This window comes from Globicephala melas, chromosome 12, assembly GCF_963455315.2.
Source record: "Globicephala melas chromosome 12, mGloMel1.2, whole genome shotgun sequence".
Taxonomy (NCBI): Eukaryota; Metazoa; Chordata; class Mammalia; order Artiodactyla; family Delphinidae; genus Globicephala; species Globicephala melas.
In genome coordinates this window covers 14,777,649-14,801,397 of record NC_083325.1, presented here as the reverse complement: position 1 = coordinate 14,801,397, position 23,749 = coordinate 14,777,649, and the positions used below count along the sequence as shown (strand labels likewise).

The 23,749-nt window shown below is 53.1% G+C and overlaps 1 protein-coding gene across 3 annotated transcripts; it reads right to left on the bottom strand.

Moving 5' to 3' along the window:
• Positions 1-1,051: 1,051 nt before the first annotated feature.
• On the bottom strand, positions 1,052-11,582 carry SFTPB (surfactant protein B). 3 transcript variants are annotated; one of them, XM_070046848.1, is made up of 11 exons: positions 11,519-11,582; positions 10,813-10,943; positions 9,812-9,883; positions 9,347-9,472; positions 8,610-8,762; positions 8,303-8,398; positions 5,100-5,271; positions 4,782-4,942; positions 3,888-3,968; positions 3,249-3,333; positions 1,052-3,122 (listed from the first exon to the last, which is right to left on the bottom strand). In XM_070046848.1, the coding sequence occupies exons 1-10, from the start codon at positions 11,580-11,582 to the stop codon at positions 3,271-3,273; spliced, it is 1,119 nt and encodes a 372-aa protein (XP_069902949.1). In that variant the 3' UTR covers positions 1,052-3,122; positions 3,249-3,270. The 3 variants fall into 3 exon arrangements, with proteins under 3 accessions (XP_069902949.1, XP_030693347.1, XP_069902950.1); XM_030837487.2 differs by having other exon boundaries at positions 10,813-10,940; XM_070046849.1 differs by lacking the exon at positions 11,519-11,582 and adding an exon at positions 11,075-11,124.
• Between the last annotated feature and the right edge of the window lie 12,167 nt (positions 11,583-23,749).

Genomic DNA, 23,749 nt, shown 5'->3' with positions numbered 1-23,749 from the left:
AGTCATTAATTGCGGGACATAAATATAATTGTATTTGTCTATAACTGAACTCATTTTGGCTCATAAGCCCCCCATACTTAATATTTCCATTTGAAAAAAACTCAGTCCCTTCTCATTTAATGCACAGCCAGCCCATCTTGGGCAACTAACCACTGAACCCTCCTTCCCTTACCCCTGGGATTGATCTACACATTACCCTGTTGTGAGGAGAGATGTCGGTGACTGTGCTGTCCTGGGCACTCCAGGTCTCCACCCAAGCGTCACTCATCTTATCTGATCTTCACCGTCTTGTGTTGGCTACACATGTCTGACTTCTCATCCTCTCAAGGTCCATGAAACTGTCACAGCTTTGTTGCCAACCATGGGCTCTTGTGGGCCCACCATCTTGTCCAGAGCCCATCCTGATGGCCTCTGGGCTGTGAGGTGTGCTTGCTGTCTTGCATCATGTGGGTGGGCTCCCCCTGAGGCAGCCCCCAGGCCTGTCTGCCCAGGCCCCTCCCTGAGGCCATTCTCTTCACTCTTTCTGATGTGTCCTCCTCAGGCTGCACCCTGGCAACTGAAGAACGAGCCCCTCTACTGCTATGGGACACAAACCCCTCTTGGGGCTTTTCCTTCTTACCTTCCTCTGGGGTGCAGGGTGCTGGGAATGTCTCAGGGCCCCCCACCCTGAGTCTCAGCTGTAGCCACTTCTCTCCTCCCATAGATGGTTGACTCCTGACCTTTTGAGTGAAGCCTCCTCTTCCATTATCAGGAGCTCATTCCCACACTTGCTTTTGGGATACACTGTTAGTGCCTCCCGTCCTTCAGGCTGTCACCCTTCATCTTCCCAACCAAGCTTTTTTGCAAAATTTAAAACACTCTTTTCTCTCAGGGACCTTAGTCTTGTAATTGAAATAATGGCTTTCAAGACAATAGTCTGCTATAGATTTACAAAAAGATTTACTTAAAAGTTCAAATTCAGAGGCCAAGGGTTTGTGTCAATCTTCCCTACCCCAAGTGCAGGCTGTATAAAAAGCTCTTCCTGGGCTTCCCTGGTGGCGCAGTGGTTGAGAGTCCGCCTGCCGATGCAGGGGACACGGGTTCGTGCCCCGGTCCGGGAAGATCCGACATGCCGCGGAGCGGCTGGGCCCGCTCATGGCCGCTGAGCCTGCGCATCCGGAGCCTGTGCTCCGCAACGGGAGAGGCCACAACAGTGAGAGGCCCGCGTACCGCAAAAAGAAAAAAAAAGCTCTTCCTGGTGCTCGAATGGTGGAGCCATTCAGGGTGGAGCCAAAGGGTGGGCAAATGGATTGAAAAAGTCTGTAGTTCAGGGTCAAAGTCTACATCCACTATAGCTCTCCTGGGATTGGTAGGATTGTGGGTAATTTCAACTGTGTTTTGGTCTGCAATTTCTGAATTTTCTACAATAAACATGTATTTCTTTTATAATAGGAAACATAATAAAAGTTCTTTTATTAAGTGAAGGGACACTTCCAGGCATTTAGGTCTTTAATGCTAAAGGTTAATTAATTTGGTGGGTTTTTTTTTTTTTTTTTGTATATTTTGGGTTTGGGGTACCCTAACAACCTCACTTCATCACAGTGGGTGGGCTCTTTGGGAGGGGGGAGGGTAACAGGTGGGGCCAGCCTGGAAACAGTTACAGGAGGGAGGGGTGACATAGGCATGTATTTCTCCATCATGAAGGAGGGTAAGGCTGCAGCTTCTGCAGCATCTTAAAGGGCAGTGTCTTCTTTTAGGACAAGGAGATAGCACTTTGTTAACATCCCTATGGTTGCTGTATTACCTGGGAACTGATCCCCAGCGGGACCAGCCCCAAGTGAGCTTTGAGGAGGTAAATCACAGCAGGAATCGAGTCACCCTGGCATTTCAAACAAAAATTGGGAGTTCAACCTTACAAAAAGCAACAACAGCTCTTAAGCAGGAAAATGTTCAAATACTGAAAATGCCCAATCACCTTCCACCAGGCTTGAGCACTGCTGTGCTCACCTTTGACCACACCAGGGACTTCCTGATGTTTAAAGAAAGTTTAAGGATTTCACATGTCTATCTTTTCTGGTACTTCATGTTCCCATTTTTTATTCTTCTGAATCTTGAATTTTGTGAAAGTGTTAGCAGAATAATTAGAAAAGCTAGGATCTTGTGCACGTGGAGATCGGAGTGAGGCAGGGCCCAGCTTTTCCCCTGCTGTCCTCTTGCAGCCAGGACTTGGAGAAGCGCTGGGGCCCACAATGAGATCCCCTCGGCCCAGCCCTGGGGACATCTCTACCCTGTGAGAGTGAGGCGGGCTCAGGTAGTGTGTGAAGGTGGCCCCGGCCTGGAAACCCCCTCTGCAGACCCTCTCCAGAAGATGCAGCCTTGGCCGTGCCTCACACCCAGAGTGGACGGAAGTGGCTCTGGTTGCAGGCTGTGGTTAGAGATAGAACAGACCAGGCTGAGGATTTGGGGAGCAGGCCGGGCTTCCCCCTGACCTGCAGATGGAAGAGGCTGGCCCCGGGGTGTGAGCTGCAGGAGGGCAGCGGGCTCACTCCTTTATTCACAGCTCTGGCCCTTGCCCCTAGAATGTGGCCTGGCCACAGGCACTCACTGCATTTTTTAAAAATGAGTGAAGAAATGAATAAATGACCTTTGTGTTGGGGTCTTGCTCTGGGGAGAATTGTAAAGTTGACCAGGTTTGCTCTCAGGGGCACTTCCCTGCCCGGAGGCACCTGGCAACAGAGGCTGCATCTGACCCACCCCTCCGTCCTAAGGTGCAGACCTCTGACCGAATGACAGGGAGGGAGAGAGGGATGTGTCTCAGGAGTGGGGAGACAGGTGAGGGCGGAGTTCCTGGCCTCTGAGGGGGTGTCATCTTCGGGCAGCAAAGTCTGATTTCCCCTGAGTTTCAGGAAAGGCTGGCCTTGGTCTAAACACATCCAAGACTGAAGAGTGCAGAGGGTGAGCTGTTAGGGGGAAGCCTCAGGCAGGCACGGAAGCTCCCCTGAGGGCTGGGCCAGGGCGAGGGAGCTGGGAGCTGCGCCTGGCACTGAGCGCCACAGGGATTCTGGGCAGAGGGGTGAGCAGGTTCGAGAGAGGTCCTTCTGGTGAAGGTGCTGCCAGGGGCCCTCAGGAGCCTCGAGTTTGTCCTGTGAAGAGGAGGAGGGAGCAGGCAGAATCAGTGGCTGTCCTTTCCTGCTTGGGGACAGAGGGGCTCCCCTCCTGATGGGAGGAGGACCTGCCCACACTCCCGTCAGCTGGGGGCCTGGACTCACCTGGCATGGCGTTGACTTCTCATCAGAAGTCGGGTCTGTGGACCCACTGGAGAGGACTGATCGGGGTCATGCACATCCCCACGGCCTGCCACAGGGACAGCATTAAGGCCTGAGGGCTTGCAACACCACCACCACCACCACCCCCCCAGCCCCATTCCCAGCTCTGAGGATGTTAGGGAATCTCCTCCTGGAAGGGGCGGCTCTCACTCCACCTGCCACCTGGTGGGAGCTCTGGATGTGACCTCGTGGACTCCTTGGGCCACTCCCTGAGCCACAGGCCTTCTGGGTTTAGAGCTGGAGGAGGTGGGATGCTTGCCCCAAGATTCTCACTTGGTACATCAAGCAGACATTGCTCAGTGAACACCCCCCATCCCAGAATGCACATCAAACCACACTCCTTAAAGCTGCCCTCTCCCTTCCCGTACGCCTCTTTTTCATTCTTTTGTGGCTTTCTCTCGACTTCTCTGAGACTGCCTTTTCTATCGTAAAACATGCGAGGGCATGTCCCAGTTGGGGGCCTGTGCTCCTGGGGCTGCCCCGCACCCGGGGGAATGGGGCCCTTGAGGACCATGGACCGGAGAGGGTGGGGGTCCTGGAGCTGAGGAAAGTCCCGGGATCAGCTGGGAAGGGTGGGTGTACCTGGCAGGCGGTGTGGGCATCCCAGCCCCCGGACACTAGGGTCTGCAGCTGGGGTGCGTGCTGCTCCACGAACTGCTCACACTGAGGAAGGAGACAGACACAGGGTGGGGTGGGCCCAGGCCCAGGGCAGGGCTCCCCTGCCTGGCTGTCCAGGCCTCCCCACTTAGATGGATCACTCCAGGGCTCCCCCCGACCTCGTGTAGGTCCAGCCCTCAGCCCCCACTGAGCAGCTCCAGCTATAAGACTGAACAAGCCGCTGTGGGCTGAAATGGGGGTTTCTGCCAGGAGAGCCAGGGACGTTGGAGGTGGAGGCACAGGGGCAGAATCTCATCCCCCTTTTCCCCCTCCCCCTAAATATCATTTCTGGAAGGCATCCTAAAGCTCATGTGGTCTTGGAGACCTGATGTGATGGGCAGTAGGGAGGACCATGTAGAAAGCGGCCTCCTGGGACGGGAGCCAGCGCCCACTCTGAGTACCGGGACTCCAGGGCTTCGGGCCCAGCCCTCTCCTGCAGGGGGGTTGGTCCCCACTGAGTCACACCGGGAGGAGGGTTGGCTCTGGGACAGGACTGGGACCCTGGAGAGACGGCCAGGCCCTCTCGGGCTCCTGCCGGCCCTGGCATTACTCATCTCCTGGTAGATGACCGGGCCTCCCTCCTGGTCCGTGAGGGAGGCCTGCTGGTCCTCCAGAGCCCACACCCTTTGTCCAGAGACAGCTCCTGACCTTAACGGGTTTTGCCCTAAGTTACAGCGCCACCACTGTTTGACCCGTGTCCCGTCTGCCTGTCTGAGCTCCTTGAGAGCGGGGGGAGTATCTCAGCATATCTCTGGCTGGGAAGCCTTTCCTGGGCTCAACCCTCCACCACCGGCAGCCCCTGATGTGCCTGTCCCTCACCTTCTGCCTATCCAGCCAGGAGCCCAGGCAGGCCTGGCGCATTGCCTGTGGCATGGCCTGCTCGCTGCTCTTCCCTGCCTGGGTGGTCACAGACACGCAGAGCTGGCACTCAATGTCTTGCGGTAGCCATTCTCCTGGCAGGGACCCCAGAGCGGTGAGGGCTAGAGAGAAAAAACAGTCAAGGATGCCCTGCAGAGTATTCAGTTCCTGTCCTCATTGGTGCAGTGCAGGGGCACCTGGGAGGGAGAGGGTCGTGCAGGGCCAGGGTGGGGAGGGCTGAGAGTGGGCGATGGGCAGGGGCTGGGACTGCAGGCTCACCTGGGCCAGCTCCGTCCTCGCTGGAGCACCGGAGGGTGGGGCCGCAGAGCAGCTGGGGCAGCACGCGGTCCAGCAGTGTGTTTATTAGGGTGCCGACATAGTGCTTGGACAGGAACTGGCAGATGCCGCCCACCACCGGGGCTACCCTGTGGCACACTTGTACCAGCATACCCTGGGGTGAGGGCCGAGAGAGGGCAGGGTCGGACCTTCTCTTGAAAGACCTAGTTAGTGCCCAGCACTAGCTGGTACTTTGTAGACCTTACCTTGTTCCCTTGGAGAATTATTATGCTGTTTACAGTTAAGGACCCTGAGCATCACAGACTCCAGGGGACTTGCCCAGAATCACTGAGCTGGTGCAAGACTCAGGCCATGGACCCACCTTTGACTTCAAAGAGTCTGGAATTGCTGAAATTCCAGAGTTGCCCAGAGAGGTGGGCATTGCCAAGGCCACATGGCAGCCTGGGGCAGTGGCAGAACCGGACCTGGGTCTTCTCCCTCCTGACTCGGGCGTGCTGTGCTTCCCCGCTCCCGTCTGTGCTCCAGAGCCTGCGGTTTCAGGAGTCCCTGGGGGAAGCCAGGAGTTTCCCCACCTCACCCTTGATTCCAAACACAACCTCCCAGCTGAGTGGCAAGGAGAGAGGTGGCAGGCACGCTCCTCCCTCCGCACCCTTATTCATACAGCCAAGAACTTACATGCATGAAATAAGCTACAAGGACATATTGCACATCTCAGGGAATATAGCCGATATTTTATAATAACTATAAATGGCATATAACCTTTCAAAGTTTTGTGAATCACTATATCGTACACCTGTAATGTATAATACTGTACATCAACAATACTTCAATTAAAAATAAAAGAACCTATATGCGGCAGGCTGGCCTGGGCCCTGCTCCTGCTTGCAACACTCCGCTGTCCCCTAGCACCAGAAAGGCCGAGGAAGGAGTAGGGCAGAGGGACGTGTACTTCTCTGGGATGTGACACATTCCAAATGGCACATCTCACCAAATGTACCCATTTGCTTGCATCAGATCCCACACTCGGCCTCCCCTCCTGCTCTGACGAGGTATCCCTGCTCTGTCAAAAGCTGGCCCATCTCCTTGTGCATTGGGTCCACCCTGCCCCCACCTGCACACGTGCTTCACCTCTGCATCCCCCTCTCTGTCCTGCCTCATTGCTATTCCCTCCTGCCCATTGGTCTCTTAGCATGTGAACACGCTAAAATAGCTTCTCTCATTAAAAAGCCTCACCCCGGGACTTCCCTGGTGGCCCAGTGGCTAAGGCTCCGTGCTCCCAATGCAGGGGGTCTGAGTTCCATCTCTGGTCAGGGAACTAGATCCCACATGCTGCAACTAAGAGTTCGCATGCCACAACTAAAGATCCTGCACACCGCAACGAAGATCCTGCATGCGGCAACGAAGATCCCGTGAGCCGCAACTAAGACCCAGAGCAGCCAATACATAAATAAATAAATAAACAAACAAACAAACAAATAAATAAATAACTTCTAAAAAGAGTCTCACCCATCTCCCCTCCCCTTCCCAGAAAAACGTCATGAAAGAGTTGTCAATACTCAATGCTATACTTTGGTCCCCGTAACTCCTCCAAAACAGCTCTCAAGGTCACAGCATCCCCCTGGACATGCGTTGTCAATCCCTCAGCAGCTCTGGGGCCTGAAGACTGCTCCCTCCTTGATGAAATGCTTTCTTCTCTCAGCCTCTGTGACCCTCATGCCGTGGTGTCCCCACCTCCCTGGCTGTCCCTCCTCAGGTTCTTTCTCTGGTGTTTCCCTTTGCTTGGACCGGGCTTCCTTCTCCTCGACCTGGTCCACACCACGTCCCTGTATGATCCCAACCGTTCCCTTGGATTTCAATCTTGTCTGTAGCCTCGACTCTCGGACTGATGTCTCTGGACCTGGCTGGGGGATCTGGCTGCCTACTTGTCGCCTCCTCTTGCCTGTTGCACAGGAGTATTGCACGGCCAGGAGAGAACTCATGATTTTTCTGCCCAGACCTGTTTCTTCTCAAATCTACTCATCTCAGCTGGGGCCATTCCAGAGAACCCACGGCTCACGCCAAAGTCCATAGCGTCATTGCCGATTCCTCTCTCGTCCCCACTCCCCAGGTCCCATCCATCGCTGAGTCCTGCAGAGCCCCCGTTCCAGACACATCCCCAGTCCCCCTCCTAGCTCCACCCCCCCATTTCTGCAATCACCTCCTCACTCTCATTATTCGCTCCCATCCGCCCAATTCATTCTTCAAACCGTAAGAGCTCGATCTTGCTGCAGTGTCAATCCAGTCACGGCCTTCCCCTGCCTGAAACCCTTCCACAGCTGTGAACTGTGTTCAGAAGAAGGCCCAGGGTTCCTGCACTTGGCTCCGGTGTTTCTCCCGGGCCCGCCGACCACTCTCCCGGAGCCCACCTGAGGCAGCCACACAGCTGACCAAGCTCGTTCTGCTCGAGGCCCTTTGCCCGTCGGTCCTTGTCATCCTCCAGGCCTCAGCTTAGCCATCACCTCCTCAGAGATGCCCCCTGACGACCATCCTAAACCTCCTCCTCCATCACTGTCCCTCCCCTCATCTGTTTTAATTCTCTGCTCTGAACTAACCACTACCTTAAAGAAATCTCTCCCACCACAATGTAAACTCAGGAGGGTGGGGATGCCCTCATCTGGAAGGGCCGACAGGGCAGGGCGTCTCCTCACTTGGGCCCCATTTCAGGGCAGGGCTGTTGGGTGATGGTCACTACAGGTCTGGAAGACCCCAGGTTTGGGGCAGGCAGGGATGGAGTGTCCATCTGCGGAAATTCTCCTTTTGTAAAATGAAAGAACCATTTCTACAAAGATGACTGAGATTCTTTTCTGTACTTTGACACCTGGCATAGTACCTGGCACACAGTCGGGGCCTCACAGTGGTTTTATTTCTGTTTGTTTTTTTCTCCCCCGTGGCTTGAGGGAGCTTAGTTTCCCGGACCAGGGATTGAACCTGGGTCACGGCAGTGAAAGTGCTGAGTCCTAACCACTGGACCGCCAAGGAATCCCCCACAGTCGTTGAACAGGCCCTAGGCCTGGCACCTACCAGGCCCAGCCTGAGTGCCAGGGTCCCTTGGGGGGACAATGCAGCCAGCTGGCCCCTGGTGGGCATATGAGGAGGGGTGGGGGGAAGCGGAGGTGTGGGCGGCCTCGTGGCCCCGGATGCCTCACCTTGGGAATCTTAGCTTTGATCCACTTGATCATATTCCTGCAGAGCCAGCAGAAGGGAAGGGGCATGGGAATGGATAACCGCTGCTCGGAGAGATCCTGGGGGAGAGAAGCGCGCTGGAGGCAAGCTGGACAGAAGGCTCCTCCGGGCTCTGCCTCGCCCGACTCGCCGCCCCTTCCGTGTCCCCGCCTCCTGGTTGTGCCGTAGGCCCTGCCTGGAGCTGCTGGTCCCCTTCCCAACACTGCCCCTCCCAGGCCAAGTGATCCAGGGCCTCGGCCATGGCCCTCGCTCTCTGGATCTCCATCTCACCTGTGTCTGCGGCCCGGGCCTCTCCTGGAGGGCCCCAGGCAGCATGGAGAGGACCAGCTTGTCCTGCAGGGGGCCTGATGGCTCTGGCTCCTGCCCTGGCTCTGGTTGCCCGCGTTTGCACAGGCCCAAGGACCCGCAGATGGCCTTCGGGTTCTAGGGCACAACGCAGGGTGAGAAGGTGATTGGGACGGGGGAGGGGACCCCACTCCCCCTCCGTCTGGCTCAAGGACCCAGGCACCAGGTAACTGCCTTTAGGCCTGGAATGGGGGAAGCAGGCTGGTTTGGGGCTGTGGTTTAGGACTCCGTTGGGGTGAGAGAGGAGACCAAAGGCAGAGAGGGGGTCAAGTGGGGACTTTGGGACACATGTCTGGGGATGTGTGTGAACGAGTGTGAGCGTGGATGTTTGTGAGAATGAGTGAGTATAAGTACGTGAGAGTGCGTTTGTCGTGTGAGCGTGTAGACGGCGTAGGTGTTGCGTGAGACTGTGTGCAGTGAGTGTGTGGCCGAGTGTTTGTGCAAAGGGTTTGAGGGTGTGTGCCGGCGCCTGAGAGCGTGCAGGCCCACCGTGTACAGCTGAGTGGGAGGCGCTGTCACCTGGGTACAGGCCGAGGAGCACTGAGTTTCCTGCACCCCGTGTGGGCAGGGGGTGGGCTGCCACGTGCGGGGGTAACTCAGGGACAGGGAGGGCGTGAAGGCTGTGCAGGAGGCAGGATGGAGGCGAGGCAGGAGGGCCTCACCATGTGGCTCTGGAAGTGGCTGATGACCAGTGGGAAGTAGGTGTCCAGCATGAGGTGGCACTGGGACCCCAGCAGCTTCAGCGGGAAGACGTCACACTCGTGCTGCAGGAATTCCCGTATCGTGTCCTGGGAGGCAGGCGGGAGAGGGGACTGTCAGCCTGGCCTCTCTGAGGTCTGCCCCGCCTGAGCCCTTGGACACGGGGCCATCGCCCACCCGAATGGCCACCTTCGCCCAGGGCCCCGGAGTTGGGAGGGGGCTAGTGAGCCGCACACTTGGGCACAGACGTGGCTGCTCCCCTCAGGAAAGACCGTCTCTGGCTGTGCTGCTGAGCTCACCTCCAGAGCCCTCTCCCGGCCAGGAGGCACCTGGGATCACCCCCAAGCTGGAGAGGCCTCCTTTATGGGGCTAACCGCTTCTCTTTCTCTTAATCCCCAAGCTTCAGTCCAGGGTCTGGGCCTCATTACCTGGGAAATGACCTCCTTGACCATCTTGATGAGAAAGTGGGTGATGTCCTCACATTCCTGGCACAGGTCAGCCTGAGGAGAGGGCCCCAATTTGGGGCACATGAGTGGAGGCCATGCTCCCAGCTCAGGTGGCTGAGGCTGATGGGGTGCTCCAAGACACAGGCAACTGCCCACGATCCCATCCCATCCCATCCATCCCATCCCATCCCAACCCATCCCATCAATCCCATCCCGTCCCATCCCATCCCATCCCATCCCATCCCATCCCATCCCATCAATCCCATCCCTTCCCCCCCCCAACCCATCCCATCACATCCCATCCTGTCCCATCCCATCCCATCCCATCCCAACCCATCCCATCAATCCCATCCCTTCCGCCCCAACCCATCCCATCACATCCCATCCTGTCCCATCCCATCCCATCCCATCCCAACCCATCCCATCAATCCCATCCCTTCCCCCCCAAACCATCCCATCACATCCCATCCTGTCCCATCCCATCCCATCCCATCCCATCCATCCCATCCCAACCCATCCCATCAATCCCATCCCTTCCCCCCCAACCCATCCCATCACAACCCATCCTGTCCCATCCCATCCCATCCCAACCCATCCCATCAATCCCATCCCTTCCCCCCCAAACCATCCCATCACATCCCATCCTATCCCATCCCCTTCCATCCCATCAATCCCATCCCTTCCCCCCAACCCATCCCATCCCTTCCCCCCCAACCCATCCCATCCCATCCCATCAATCCCATCCCTTCCCCCCCAACCCATCCCATCCCATCCCATCCCATCAATCCCATCCCTTCCCCCCAACCCATCCCATCCCTTCCCCCCCAACCCATCCCATCCCTTCCCCCCCAACACATCCCATCACATCCCATCCTATCCCATCCCCTCCCATCCCCTACAGGGGCTCCAATCCCATCCAGAGCCTACCCAGGACCCTCTATCCCAAGACCTTTGGTCTCGGTACATCCTTGGGTGGTACTCACAGCTTCCACATGTCCCCAGACTTCCTGCAGGCAGTGCCCTAGGGCTCTGCACTGCAATGCTTGCTCCAGGCTTTGGCACCAGAACTCGGGGCCCTGGGCGCAGGCCGGGGATGAGGTGGTCCCGACAGCTGCTGTTTGGGGCCAGAGCAACCTTGGGATCCGAGCCACACCTGGCACCCTGGCCTCACCCAACCTCCAAACCCAATTTTACTGGGACGCATGACTGTTAAACATGCTGGAGTCGGACGGCTCTGTGTTCTACCTGCTATAGTGCCTGCCAGCTGTGCGACCTTGGACAAGCCCTGGAGTTTCTCTGAGTCAAAACCCCCTCATCGGGCTTCCCTGGTGGCACAGTAGTTGAGAGTCCGCCTGCCGATGCGGGGGACACGGGTTCGTGCCCCAGTCCGGGAAGATCCCACAGGCCGTGGAGTGGCTGGGCCCGTGGGCCATGGCCGCTGGGCCTGCGCGTCCGGAGCCTGTGCTCCACAACGGGAGAGGCCACAACAGTGAGAGGGCTGCATACCATAAAACAAACCAAAACAAAACAAAAAAACCTCCTCATCTTTAAAACTAGGACGAGGTACAGACTGAGGATAATGCGTGGGACAGAGCCAGGGCTCAGTAAGTGGTGGAGGAGGTCGTGGTGCCCCCTCCACACCTGGCCCCGGGGTGACGAGTGGGGTGAGGAGAGGCTGGGGAGACTCACCAGTGCCCGGCCCACAGAGCGCAGGCAGCAGGAACAGCCACGGCAGCAGGTGCGACATGGCCATGGCTTCTCCACAGTGTGGACACCCTGCCTGGGGTGGGGCCCTTATAGCTGGGGGCTGGGGCGTGGGAACAGAGCCCTGTGGGAGCAGCCGTGACCTCAGTGTTTGCCTTTGCCCTGGAGGGCCCTCCAAGTGCTTTGCTTTGATCCCCTCCTCTTCCCAGCAGTGACACTCCTGCCAGCCCCCACCCCACCCTGGCTCCTGCCTGATGTCCTGCTCCCCTGGGAACCCCTGCACAGCCACATCCTATCCCCCATGGGCCTGGAATCCCTCCAGCCAGGGGGCTCTTGAGTCTTCACATCTGGTCCCATCTCTCTGGGTTATGGAAGGGAAACTGAGGCAGGACCGGGGCAGCCAGGGTGACTCCCCTCAACTCCCATCTCTCCCCCAGGCCTCTCAGCCCTCCTCTGCTCTGGAGCAATTGCTCTTAAGAGCTTCCTGCCTGCCTCTTGACCCAGGGCAAGCACCGGAGGGGCAGACTGGGAACCCTCCAAGGCCACCTACCCCGCCCCCCCTCCCCTTATCCTTTCCGTTCAGGAGGAAGAAGCCTCTGCAGCTGCCAGGCCAGGCCCCCCTGAAACAACGCACACCCAAGGACAAGCTCACCACCCCCGAGGGGCAGACGTGAGGGCCGAGAGCAGCGAGTCGGGCGTTGGCTCATGGCCACCAGCGTGGCTGAGTCCTGGGGTGCCCTCTCCAGCGGAAGCTCACGGGCGCGGGCAGGGTGGGGACCAGCACCGATGGACTCAGGATGGCCCAGGGACTCCCTCAAAGTCACACAAGGACTCGAGCAGTTTCTGTTGGCCTCAAGCCCTGGCTGGTATGACCAAGAGTGTGGCGTGTAAACGTGTGACAAAGATGGGGACCCCATGACTTGTATTCGCCCAAGAAGGTGGGACAGGAGGTGCTTGTAGTTTAGTGAGTGGTAAACAAAGGAGCCGCACAGGGCACACTCAGGGCGGCCCGCGCTGCAGGGGGCGGGGTCTGCGGATGGCTGCCTCTGGGGGTGTCGGTCAGGGTGTCTAAGGGCTGTCACGGGGGCTTCCCATGGCCCCTGCTTCCTTCTCACAGCACAGAGCAGGCTGGTTCAGGAGGTGAGGCTCTGGTCCACGCAGTCACTCAGGAGCCCAGGCCCCTCCCTCTGCCTGCTCTTCTGTCCCCCAGGGCTCGGGGTCCTCCCCTGGATCCTCCGCATCTGGCCAGCAGGGCACAGAGAGAAAGAGGGGGAGAGAGGGAGGGGAGAGTTGGGGGTCAGGCCTGGGAGTGGCCTTCATTTCTGCCTCCAGTTCACGGGCCAGGATTCCATCACACTGTCCCGCTTAGCCGCGGGAGGGCTGGGGGACCTCATGTGCCCGTGTGCCCAGGGGAAAGCGACATGGAGGTGGACACATGGCATTGTCTCAGAGCCACCACACTGAACACAAAACTGTGTGTTCTGTGGGGTTTTCTGGGTAGTGGGTCCATGGCTCCTATCAAATCCTCAAAGAGGGGTCAGTGTCTCCACACCCTTGAGAGCTGCCATCCACGGGGGAAAAAAATAAAGAAAACACAAAAAGCCAGCCGTAGACCAAGCTGACCTGGCCTGGGGCAGGGGTGAGGACGTCTGCCTCATGGTCCCTGGGATGGGTCCCTGGTTCCTCTTGTTCTGACGCCAGTGGCACCGCCTTCTCTGATTAAGATTTGGCTCCTGAGTGAGGTGGGAGAAAGATGGACAGGATAAACAACAATGGATAAACAACAAGGTCCTACTGTATAGACTAGGGAGCTATATTCAATATCCTGGGATAAACGATAAGGGAAAAAATATAAAAAAGAATGTATATATGTGTATCACTGAGTCACTTTACTGTACAGCAGAAATTTACAAAACATAGTAAATCAACTATACTTCAATAAAAGATAAATTTAAAGCACGGAAAAGAAAGACAATAAAATTTGGCTCTTCTCACGGGGCGTGGCTACAGATAGAGCCTGCACGGATCTGCTGTACAGCCAGCTGTCCTCCTGACCCATCTGTTTCCCATCCTGTAGAAAAGAACAGAGAAACATTCTGTCAGCCATCCCACGATCTGAGAGTCCATGAACTTGAGTTTGTCAATAAGAGATGGCTCCCCTCCTGGCGTGTGGACAATTTGACATTTCTGAGGGCCAGTTCCTTGTGACCAAGCTACACACTTCATGCTTCCTGCCTAGTACCGTGCCCACAGCCCACCACAGTCTACACCGCACAAGCCAACTCTTGCCTGTCCCCAGCCACCCTGTCTAGAAAGTGGGATAAATGTCCGTCATAGTAAATAACCTAGGCACGTGTCCCTGAGGTACCGCAGGACCAGAATGCTCTGCGTACAACTGGAAGTGGTTAGGGACAAGGAAACAAATAAATGACCATGTTGACCATTTCCTCCATCCGATGATGCCGTGAGCTTGACCCTGCTATGTTCCCATCACAGATCTGAGGAATGTTGCAATAGAGAGTAGGTAATCACTGGGCTTTTCCCGTGAGTTGAATAAACACTTGAAATTCCAACCCCCTTCCCTTTTCATCCAGGTGACCTCATTTGTCAAGTGAACTCAGGTTTACTATGTTCTGATCAGAAGTTGCCAGTTGGTGGACGGTTAGCCAATTTTATAAACTTCTTTCCTTTTTTTGGTGAAGAATCTCAGGAAGTTCATTACCCAGCGGTAGAAGGGTCACATCTGGCCTTTGGATCCCAAATGTGGTAGGGAAATGGGGAATTCTTTCTTCCTTAGCATGAGCTGGTGTATCAGTCAGATTCACCGATGGCAAGCAACAGAAACTGACTCAGGCTAAAGTAAGAAAAGGGAAGTGATTAGATGTCCATGGATGCCTCAGGGTGGAAGGGAAGACCTAGAACAGAGCTTGGACAGGAGCCAGCCAGCTCAGAGGGTCTTAGAAGCAGGGATAGCACTTCAGTCTGGCCCAGGTGCAGTCACTGGGATGAATGAACTTCCACCATTCCCCTGTCTTTGTGTCTCTTGCTTCAAAGCCAGATTCCTAGGAAAGCAAGTTCAACTGGCCAAGCTTAGATCAGAGGCTTGCCTTTGGCTGTTCTAAGATGGTAAGAGGGAAGTCTGGCACCAGGAGACTTGGGTGACACTTTTGGCTTATGAAGTGGAGGGTGGGTTCCTGTACACGGTAGCTGTCGGATCATTCCCCAAAGGAAATTAGAGTGATTATTAGGAAGAAGGAGGAGATGCTGTGTGTCCAAATAGTGTCAAACATCCAACCCAGCTTGTAATGATGGTAAGTACTGTTCCTGAGGTACTTCAGATATGAGGACATTTCTCTGATGGGAATCAGGAACTGTGGATTCCTGGTTCTAGGGGCTTGCCTGACCCAAAGTAAGATGTGCTTTCCCATATACTCAGGCTGAGAACCTTGGCGTTGACTCAACAGACTTCCAGAGTGCTGCCTGTGGGCACAGGCCAGGGGCCCAGACAGGCGTGGGTTTCATTCAGCTGAAGTTGATCTTGGCTGCCGCTTTGCCTCTTTGGTTTCCTTATCTGACATGGGACCAAAAATACGTGCAAGACTCCTGCGATGTACTGTTAAGATAACTCATGTGTGTGCCTAGCATGGTGTAAGCTGCGCTGAGAGGTTGGGGGAGTTACCTGGAAGGTGCTGGGGAGCCAGTGAAACATTTTACGCAGAGGATGAGGTGATCAGAATTGCAGTTGTCCATAGTTAATGAGATAATTCTCCTCTGCAGGCTGTACCCCAGGGAGAAGTTGGAGTCATCAACTTGCCTTGCTGCAGACTCAGCCCCTGTTCCAGCAGTTGGGCAGCTGCCCCATCCCTGGAACCCAGAGCCTGGAGGTGGGCTCCTATCCTGAGTCACAAGACTCATCCCACACGCCTGCCTTATGTTTCTGTTTTAGATGCTACAATCCCTCCTTAGTGTCCTGCTGAGGACCAGAGAATCACTGTATCCTCAGAATCGTTGTTGAATGCCCCTCCCCTACTGCCCAGGTCATTCCCACCCAAGGAGATGTTTTTTGGGAGTGGGGATGATGCTCTGGGGAGCACCTATAGGTGCTCTTAAAAATCACAGGACCCAGGCACTGCAGGCTGCATGCTCACGGGCAGAGACCTAGGGCGGGGAGGGGCATGGGTCCCAGGCCAGTGGGACCCCAGCGCCTCTGTGCAGCCCCAGGTGAGGGAACCAGGTAAGAGTGCGGGCTGGTCCAGGGATTTAAGGTTCAGTCAGCTACTTTGAAGGTGGACCTGAAGCAGCCCAATGTAGTATTGAGGGGTTGTATCCCAAATTTTTGAGGATGAAGACACTTTACCATCAAGACATTTTATGGAGACCAACATGGTAAAATTTGAACCTTAAGTTATATTGACTGAGAAAGTTAATGATGATCATTAATATATATTAATATAATAATATATACATATAATGCTATTGTTAATAATATGAATAATTAAGAAAGTTACTATGTTCAATGACACCTTTAAATACATTTATAATTTGTTCACAACAGCATGTGCATATCTTTGAAAAATGTTTTACGTGTGGGTTGACTTTACCGGTCTATTTCTGGCTGTCCACCTTTTGGAAGGAATGTCTTTCCAAGGTGCTGGGTGCCCTCAGTGGCCTTTCGACCTCCATCCCCACCGGCCTAATCTGATTGGACAAAGGAGATGTCCATAGGGGTGGAGCCTAGCCTATGGCCTGGTGCACAGAGATGCATGCGCTGGGCCAGTCAGAGGCCTCGATCTAGAATTAGAACTAACACACCGGGAGGGAGGAGGCTGATGAAAGCCACAGTCTTGGGCAGCTCTAATGGCTGCAAACAGGGGGACCAGAAAGCATAATGAAGCAGTTCATGATTTCTCTTCATTTTATTTTCATTTTGAAAATAAAATAACAATAGTAATATTTGTGGTAATAAAAATAAAAGCTGAGTTTTGTTGAGCATTTTCTTGATGCCCAGCTCAGTTCTAAGTACTTTATAGTATAACCTCACGCAGTCCTCATGAAAACTCCAAAGCTGTACGGAATTTCCAGATGGGGAAATTAAAGTTCAGAAAGGGTAAATAACTTGGTCAAGGCCTACGCCTAGGAGGTGGCAGATCTGGAATTAGAGCCCAGGCCACCTCTTGCCCTCTCCTGCCACTCCAGGAAGCAGGACTGGTAGCCCTAGGGCGGTGAAGGGAGACAGCGACTCTGTGTAGCCACTTTGATTTCCTGAGGCAATGTCTTTTTTTAAAAAAAAATTATTTATTTTTGGCTGCATTGGGTCTTCGTTGCTGTGTGCGGGCTTTCTCTAGTTGCGGTGAGCAGGGGCTACTCTTTGTTGCGGTGCGTGGGCTTCTCATTGCGGTGGCTTCTTTCGTTGCAGAGCATGGTTTCTAGAGCACGTGGGCTTCGGTAGTTGTATCGCATGGGCTCAGTAGTTGTGGCACACGGGATTTGTTACTCCAAGGCATGTAGGATCTTCCCAGACCAGGGCTGGAACCCATGTCCCCTGCAGGAGGATTCTTAACCACTGCGCCACCAGGGAAGTCCCCTGAGTCAATGTCTTGATCTGTGGTTGGATTGCCACAGGATTCCCCCATGGGGCCGCATCCTCTTCCTTCAACTCTTCTTCAACCATGTCGACTGGGTCTCTGTTTCTTGCCTCAGAGGGAGACTCTAACCTGTAACCCGAGGCAGTGAGGGTGCACACGAGGATTCACGTCCCTTTATAAGTGTCTGGGGACCCTAGAGTATGAAGGGGCAGGGCCCTGAGAACCTGCTCCAGCTCCTTGCTGGGACCTTCAATAAGTCTGGTCCAGCTTGTTCTCCACCCCCAGTCTCACTCAGGGACGACGTTCCGAGACTGGGGGACCTGAGCTGTGCCCACCTAGGGGGAGCAGATGCCCTGTGGCCTGGGCAGGGTTTGGGTGGACTTGCTTGAATTCCTTACCCAGACTTGCTTAGATGTGGGCTTTTCTTTTCTTTTTTAAAGTTGTGGTTCGTATGAGCATATATATATATATATAGTTTGTTTGTTTGTTTGTTTGTTTGTTTTTTGCGGTACGCGGGCCTCTCACTGTTGTGGCCTCTCCCGTTGTGGAGCACAGGCTCCGGACGCGCAGGCTCAGCGGCCGTGGCTCACGGGCCCAGCCGCTCCGCGGCATGTGGGATCCTCCCGGACCGGGGCATGAACCTGTATCGCCTGCATCGGCAGGCGGACTCTCAACCACTGCGCCACCAGGGAAGCCCTCGTATGAGTATATTAATCCTGAAGTTGCTTCCTGTCTCCAGCAGTCTTGGGTGATCTGCTATGATGACACTATTATCTAGACGCATCAGGAACCCACTCGAAGGCGAAGGTACAAGTGCTGCCACCTACTGGACGAAAATTAACAGTTTCATCACAACTATATGAAAAAAATTTTGCGCAAGCCTCAAAGCTCCCAACCTCTTTCTTATTTTACGCATATTAACTCTAACTATTCTGGGTCAACTTTTCATAAAAACAATTAGATTCCAATAGAAAAATTTCCTCTATTTCCTAATAAATAGCTAATTAAAATGTGTGCTGTTTATCCAGGATTTCCTGTGTGCTGAGCACTTTACATGCATTATCTCTGTTATTCTCACCACAATCCTATGAGCTAGATATTGTTATTATCTCTGTTTTATATATAAGGAAGGTGACATTTGGAAACACTAAATGACTGCTTGCTTCCAGAGTCCACCCAATTAAACACTGGGCTGTCTTGCCTCACCTTTAACAGTAACAGTGTAGGACTAGCATTTCATTATTTGACTAAAATCACACAAACTTCAAAAAAAAGCATCACAAATCCTGAAAATATCTCAAGTGTATTCCATGATTAAGAAAATAAGTAAATATATTATAGATAGTGAGAACCAGGTCTTTTACTGTTGAAAGAGGAGTAACAAAAATGGAAAGGGGGAGGGTTAGAATGCACCCTGTGAGGTTGGATTGGAATCAGGGGAATTGGTGTGAGCTCATGCTTTTACACACATAGATGGTTAGATATAGAAATAGAAATAGATGTAGGTGTATATGTATGTGTGTGTGCATACAGACATATATTCCCTACGTTTGTCCTCTGGAAGGGACTAACAATAATGATACCCCAGTAGCTATGCATATACTGGCCTCTAGATCTTGGTTTCCAAGTACCATTCACTAACGAGAAGAAAAAAAATTCAGGGCTCCTTGAAGAAATGGCTGATTCTAGGGCTGGAGCAGGGAAAATATAAATGAACTTGGAAGATTTTGCTGTGCTAGAAAAAGTGCTCAGAAACTAAAGGACATGGGGGCCACATTGAAGGGGCTTCCAATGGCCAAGTCTGAGACAATTTTAGTAACAAAATAATGATAGCAATATATTATAACTCCTAGAATAAAGCAAATAACCATGACTCCACATCGATATAAATAATTGCATAAATAAATAAATGAAGAAGAAGAGAAAGCTCTTCCTTACAAAAGAATTCCAATGAATAAATGCAGAAGGAATGATGGAAATAGGAAATCACCATTCGGCTAACAACACAGTCATTGTTGCAGGCAAGAATCATTGATGAATAGACCCACAGACATAGAAAACAAACTTATGATTACTGAAGGGGAAGGGAGGGGAGGGATAATTTAGGAGGATGGGATTAACATGTACACACTACTATATATAGAATAGATAACCAACAAGGACCTACTGTATAGCATAGGAAACTATATTCAGTATTTTGTAATAACCTATAAAGGAAAAGAAGATGAAAAAGAATATATATATATATACATATATATATTCACGGTGCTGTACACCTGAAACTAACAGAACATTGTAAATCAACTATGCTTCAATAAAAAATTAAAAAATAAAAGTAACAAAGAATCATCGATGAATGTTAAAATTAGTGGGGGAAAGTATGATGAGAAACCAGACTTAGGTTCAGAGTCTCAAGACATGTCCCCACAAAATACTTATCAATTACAAAGGGAAAGAGAGTAAATTTCCAGTGGATAAATCTGATAGGCACCACCATATCCAAGGGGTGAAAGTTCCCATTAGTAGGAATGAGATGTATCCGCTTCACGTGGCTCCCGGCGTGATGTGCTGAGAAGGACACAACATCTCCTCTGCGGTGTTTGTGCCAAAAATGCAGAACCTCAGTCTAATCATGGGAAAACACCAGGCACGCCCAGAGTGAGGAACATTCTACAAAACAACTGGCCACCGCTCTTCCAAAGTGTTATGATCAGGAAAGACAAAGCTCGAGGGAACTGTTCCAGACTGGAGGAGATGAAGGGGACATGACCACTCAGTGCTGTGTGTGAGGCTGCATCGGATCCTGGGTAGAAGGAGAACCCCAGTGGGGCAATTGACAAAGTTGGAATAACGTCTGGAGATAAGTTAGTAGTGTTGTATCAGTGTTCATATCCTGGTCTTGATAATTATGCTGAGGTTATAGAAGATGTTAACATTTGGGAAAGCTAGGTGAAGCGGACTCAGAAATTTTTTTCTACTATTTTTGCAATGTTTCTTACGTCTAAAATTATTTCAAAATGAAAAATAAAAAAATGAAAAACAAGCTTGTAATGAAATATACGTAGGTAAAAAATGCATTTAAAAAGGCATTACACATGGGACTTCCCTTGTGGCATAATGGTTAAGAATCCGCCTGCCGATGCAGGGGACACGGGTTCGAGCCCTGGTCTGGGAAGATCCCACATGCTGCGGAGCAACTGAGCCTGTATGCCACAACTACTGAAGCCCGTGCACCTAGATTCCGTGCTCTGCAACAAGAGAAGCCACTGCAATGAGAAGCCCGTGCACTGCAACAAAGAGTAGCCCCTGCTCACTGCAACTAGAGAAAGCCTGCGTGCAGCAACGGAGACCCAATGCAGCCCCCCAAAAAAAGAAAAAAGAAAGCATTACACAAACTATTATAAATAGAATGGATAAACAGCAAGGTCCTACTCTATAGCACAGGGAACTATATTCACTGTCCTGTGATAAACCATAATGGAAAAGAATATAAAAAAATGTATATAAGTGTGTAACTGAATCACTTTTCTGAACAGCAGAAATTAACACAACATTGTAAATCAACTATACTGCAGTTAAATAAAAGGGTATTGCAAAACCCTTTTTGCAATAATCAGGTTTCTGATTATCCAAAATTTGAAACCTCCCCCAGGCCAGAGCCCAAACTCTTTGGTCTTCGGTCTCTTCACCTGTCAGAGAAAAACCTCTACGTTTATCACAACACAGAGGTAGAAAGAAGGGAAGTGTTTGGGCACGTTTCGAACAAGACACGCGTAAACGTTCCTTAGAGGTTTTAGTTGAATTGTAGAACACACATCAGACTGACCAAATCCTCTATTCCAATTTTGGAATGTTCTGACTACAGCTTCTGGTTTATGTTGCTATGTTTCACAGACATCCCCAGAGCTGCACACAGCAGGATCTTAGTACCCCAAGCAGGGATCGAACCCGTGCCGTCTGCAGTGGAATCGTGGAGTCTTACCCACAGGACCGCCAGGACTTACATTGCTTGCTTTTACCATACTGGCCCTTGGGTGACACACGTAAGGGGGCTAAAGCAAAGAGATCATATCTGCTGAGGCTTAAAATAATAAAAATGATGATGATAGCTAAGCGATCACATGCCAGGCAGTGGTCCAAATGCTTTAATGATTAAACCAACCCTGGGAGGAAGGGTCTATTACTATACGCACTTTAGGGAGAGGGTGACGGACTTGACCAGGGTCCTTTTGTCTTTCATGCACAGCTAGTAGCTGGTGGAGCCAGGATCCGAACCCAGGCAGAGCGCCTCCAGAGCCCACATGCTAATGCGTTAGAAGGGGGTGCAGGGCTGAATGCAAGGTAACTGGGCGTTAACCCCCAACCCCTTTTGGCTTTGATAGAACTCCTCACTGAGTCTCAGAACAGAACGGGATCAGTGATGGTAAAGCACCGGCAGGGACTCTGGGAGGTCGTCCTGGACCCGCTCTCATTTGCCAGGGCTGTGGATGTACCTGCAAAGGGCTGGTGCGTGGACTTCCCCATGACACCAACTCTTGCATTATTAGCCGTTTACCCAGCCACTTAGCACTTTCTCCTGTTAAGCACCACAGTCGGGATGCTTGGACGTTCTGATTCATGGGGGTTCCTGGTACTCCCCCTTCTTGTCAAAGTCCTTTCTGATACTTGGGGTGCCTGAGACTGTTCCTGTTGCTGAGTGAAGCCCAAGTGCTGACCCCTGAGGTGGGACAAGCACCCCTTCTGGGCAAGTGCAGGATGGAAACCTAAATAGGAACAAACTTGAACAGCCACAAACTCCCCCCAGTTTTTCTCCCCCCACGTCATGTCCTCTTAGAAGTAACATACATAGAAAGCAAGGGTCTGGACCAGGAATCCTGACCTTGCTGTGTGACCTTGAGTAGAGTCCTGCCCTCTCTGGGCTTTGGTTAACTTAGCTGTAAATGAGGGGGTGGGATCTGGTGATTTCTAGGGTCTCTTCCAGCTCCTGCATTTTGTGGCACCAGGAGCTCGTGACAGGGCAGAAGGAAGCCAGGCCCGTTCCGGATGGACGCGAAGGTGTTTGCTCTGTGCTCTCGCAGAAGAGCTTGGCTGAGGTGTTAGTTAGGGAGGGACTGTCACTGCTCTGGCCGCACACAATTAGGGCTGAGGTGACTCAGAAGGGAACACGCCATGTGTTAAAATAAGAGCTGGCATTTCTGAGAAGGGAAGTCCAGGAGCCAGCCAGGATGGGATTAGCTGTTGATAAAGGCCCAGCATTGTTCTCAGTCTCCCCTGAGGCCCACACCACATCCCAGAAGAGGAGAAGCCAGGTCCCTGGGCCCTAACAGGGTTGGGACAAAGCTGAGGCGTTGCTGAGGATGAGGTCCAGGGGGGCCATGTGGGGCTGCGGCCAGGATGAGGCAGGGCCATGCAGTGGTCAAGGCTGCCCGGGCCTGAGTGTTGAGTGCCCTTCCCTGTTGCTGGACTTGGATTCTCACTCCAGAGCCAGAGAGGGTTTGAGAGGGGACGATGGACGTGGACACCGAAAGCCTAATAATGGGCGACCTGAAACTGCTGTCCTAGGCCAGCAACGCTGAGCAGTCCTCAGCCCACCCGCCAAGGTTCAGGCCAGAGTCAGGGAGTGCTGCGAGGGGGGTGGGTAGCACTCCGATTCAAGACTCTTCAGTCTCGAGAAACAAAGCCTGACAGGAATGCGAGGAAGCCACTGTTTACTCTTTTCAAGTGTTCCACCAAAACGTGGTCTAAAATGTCTCTGGGGGAGGACGATGAGGGGGGCAAGGCCCGAGCTCCAGGAAGCGGAGAGGTGGGCGAGGACCCCGGACTCTGCAGAAGCCACAGCTGGGAGGCCACCTCTCCTCTAACTCCCGGGGAGCAGACCCACGGGGAACAGGGTGCAGGCCCTCTTCGGAGTTGAAAGCGAGCCGGAAATAAACGGGCTCAGGGGATCTTGTTGGAGCGGGAAAGGCCCAGATTCGTGTTCCAAGAAGGGACCTGTGGGGGCAGTGAACGTTGGTGACTCTCCCAGGGGTTGTTGGGTGGCAAGCGACAGACATCTGTGAAGCTGGCTCAGCTAAAGAGGAAATTAGGGCAAGGATCCCGCAGGACCTGAGGGTAGCGGGAGGATGAGAACAGGCACCGGGAAGCTTGTGGAACAGAGTGGGCGCTAAGTCACTGTCTCAGCCCCCTCTGCACCCGGGCTGCCTGGTCACCTGTCTTGGTTATTCATCCACAGACTTTGTCTCCCAGTTGGACCATTGTTGCTCGTGGCCTCAAATGGTCTTTCCCTACATGGCAACCACAGGTCTTGAGATTTGTAACCTTCCAGATACATCTGACCAGAGGCCCTGGGGCTGAGCCCTAGATTTGAGAGAGAGAGGGGGAGAGAGAGAGAGAGAGTGATTGGCCCAGCCTGGCCAGGATTCACCGCCGTCTAATGGGCTTGCCAGGTGAGGCAGGTCCACAAGGACAGCGCGGGAGCTTCCACTTTGGCTTAGGTGTGTGTGTGGGAAATTCTTGCATCCCAGAAATGATGGAAACAAGGAGGGAGTGGGACCAGGAGGCCGGGGGCCAAGAAAACCTCCTGACGCTGGGGCTCCAGGTGAGGAGAAGCCCAGGAGAGAGCTGGGAGGGC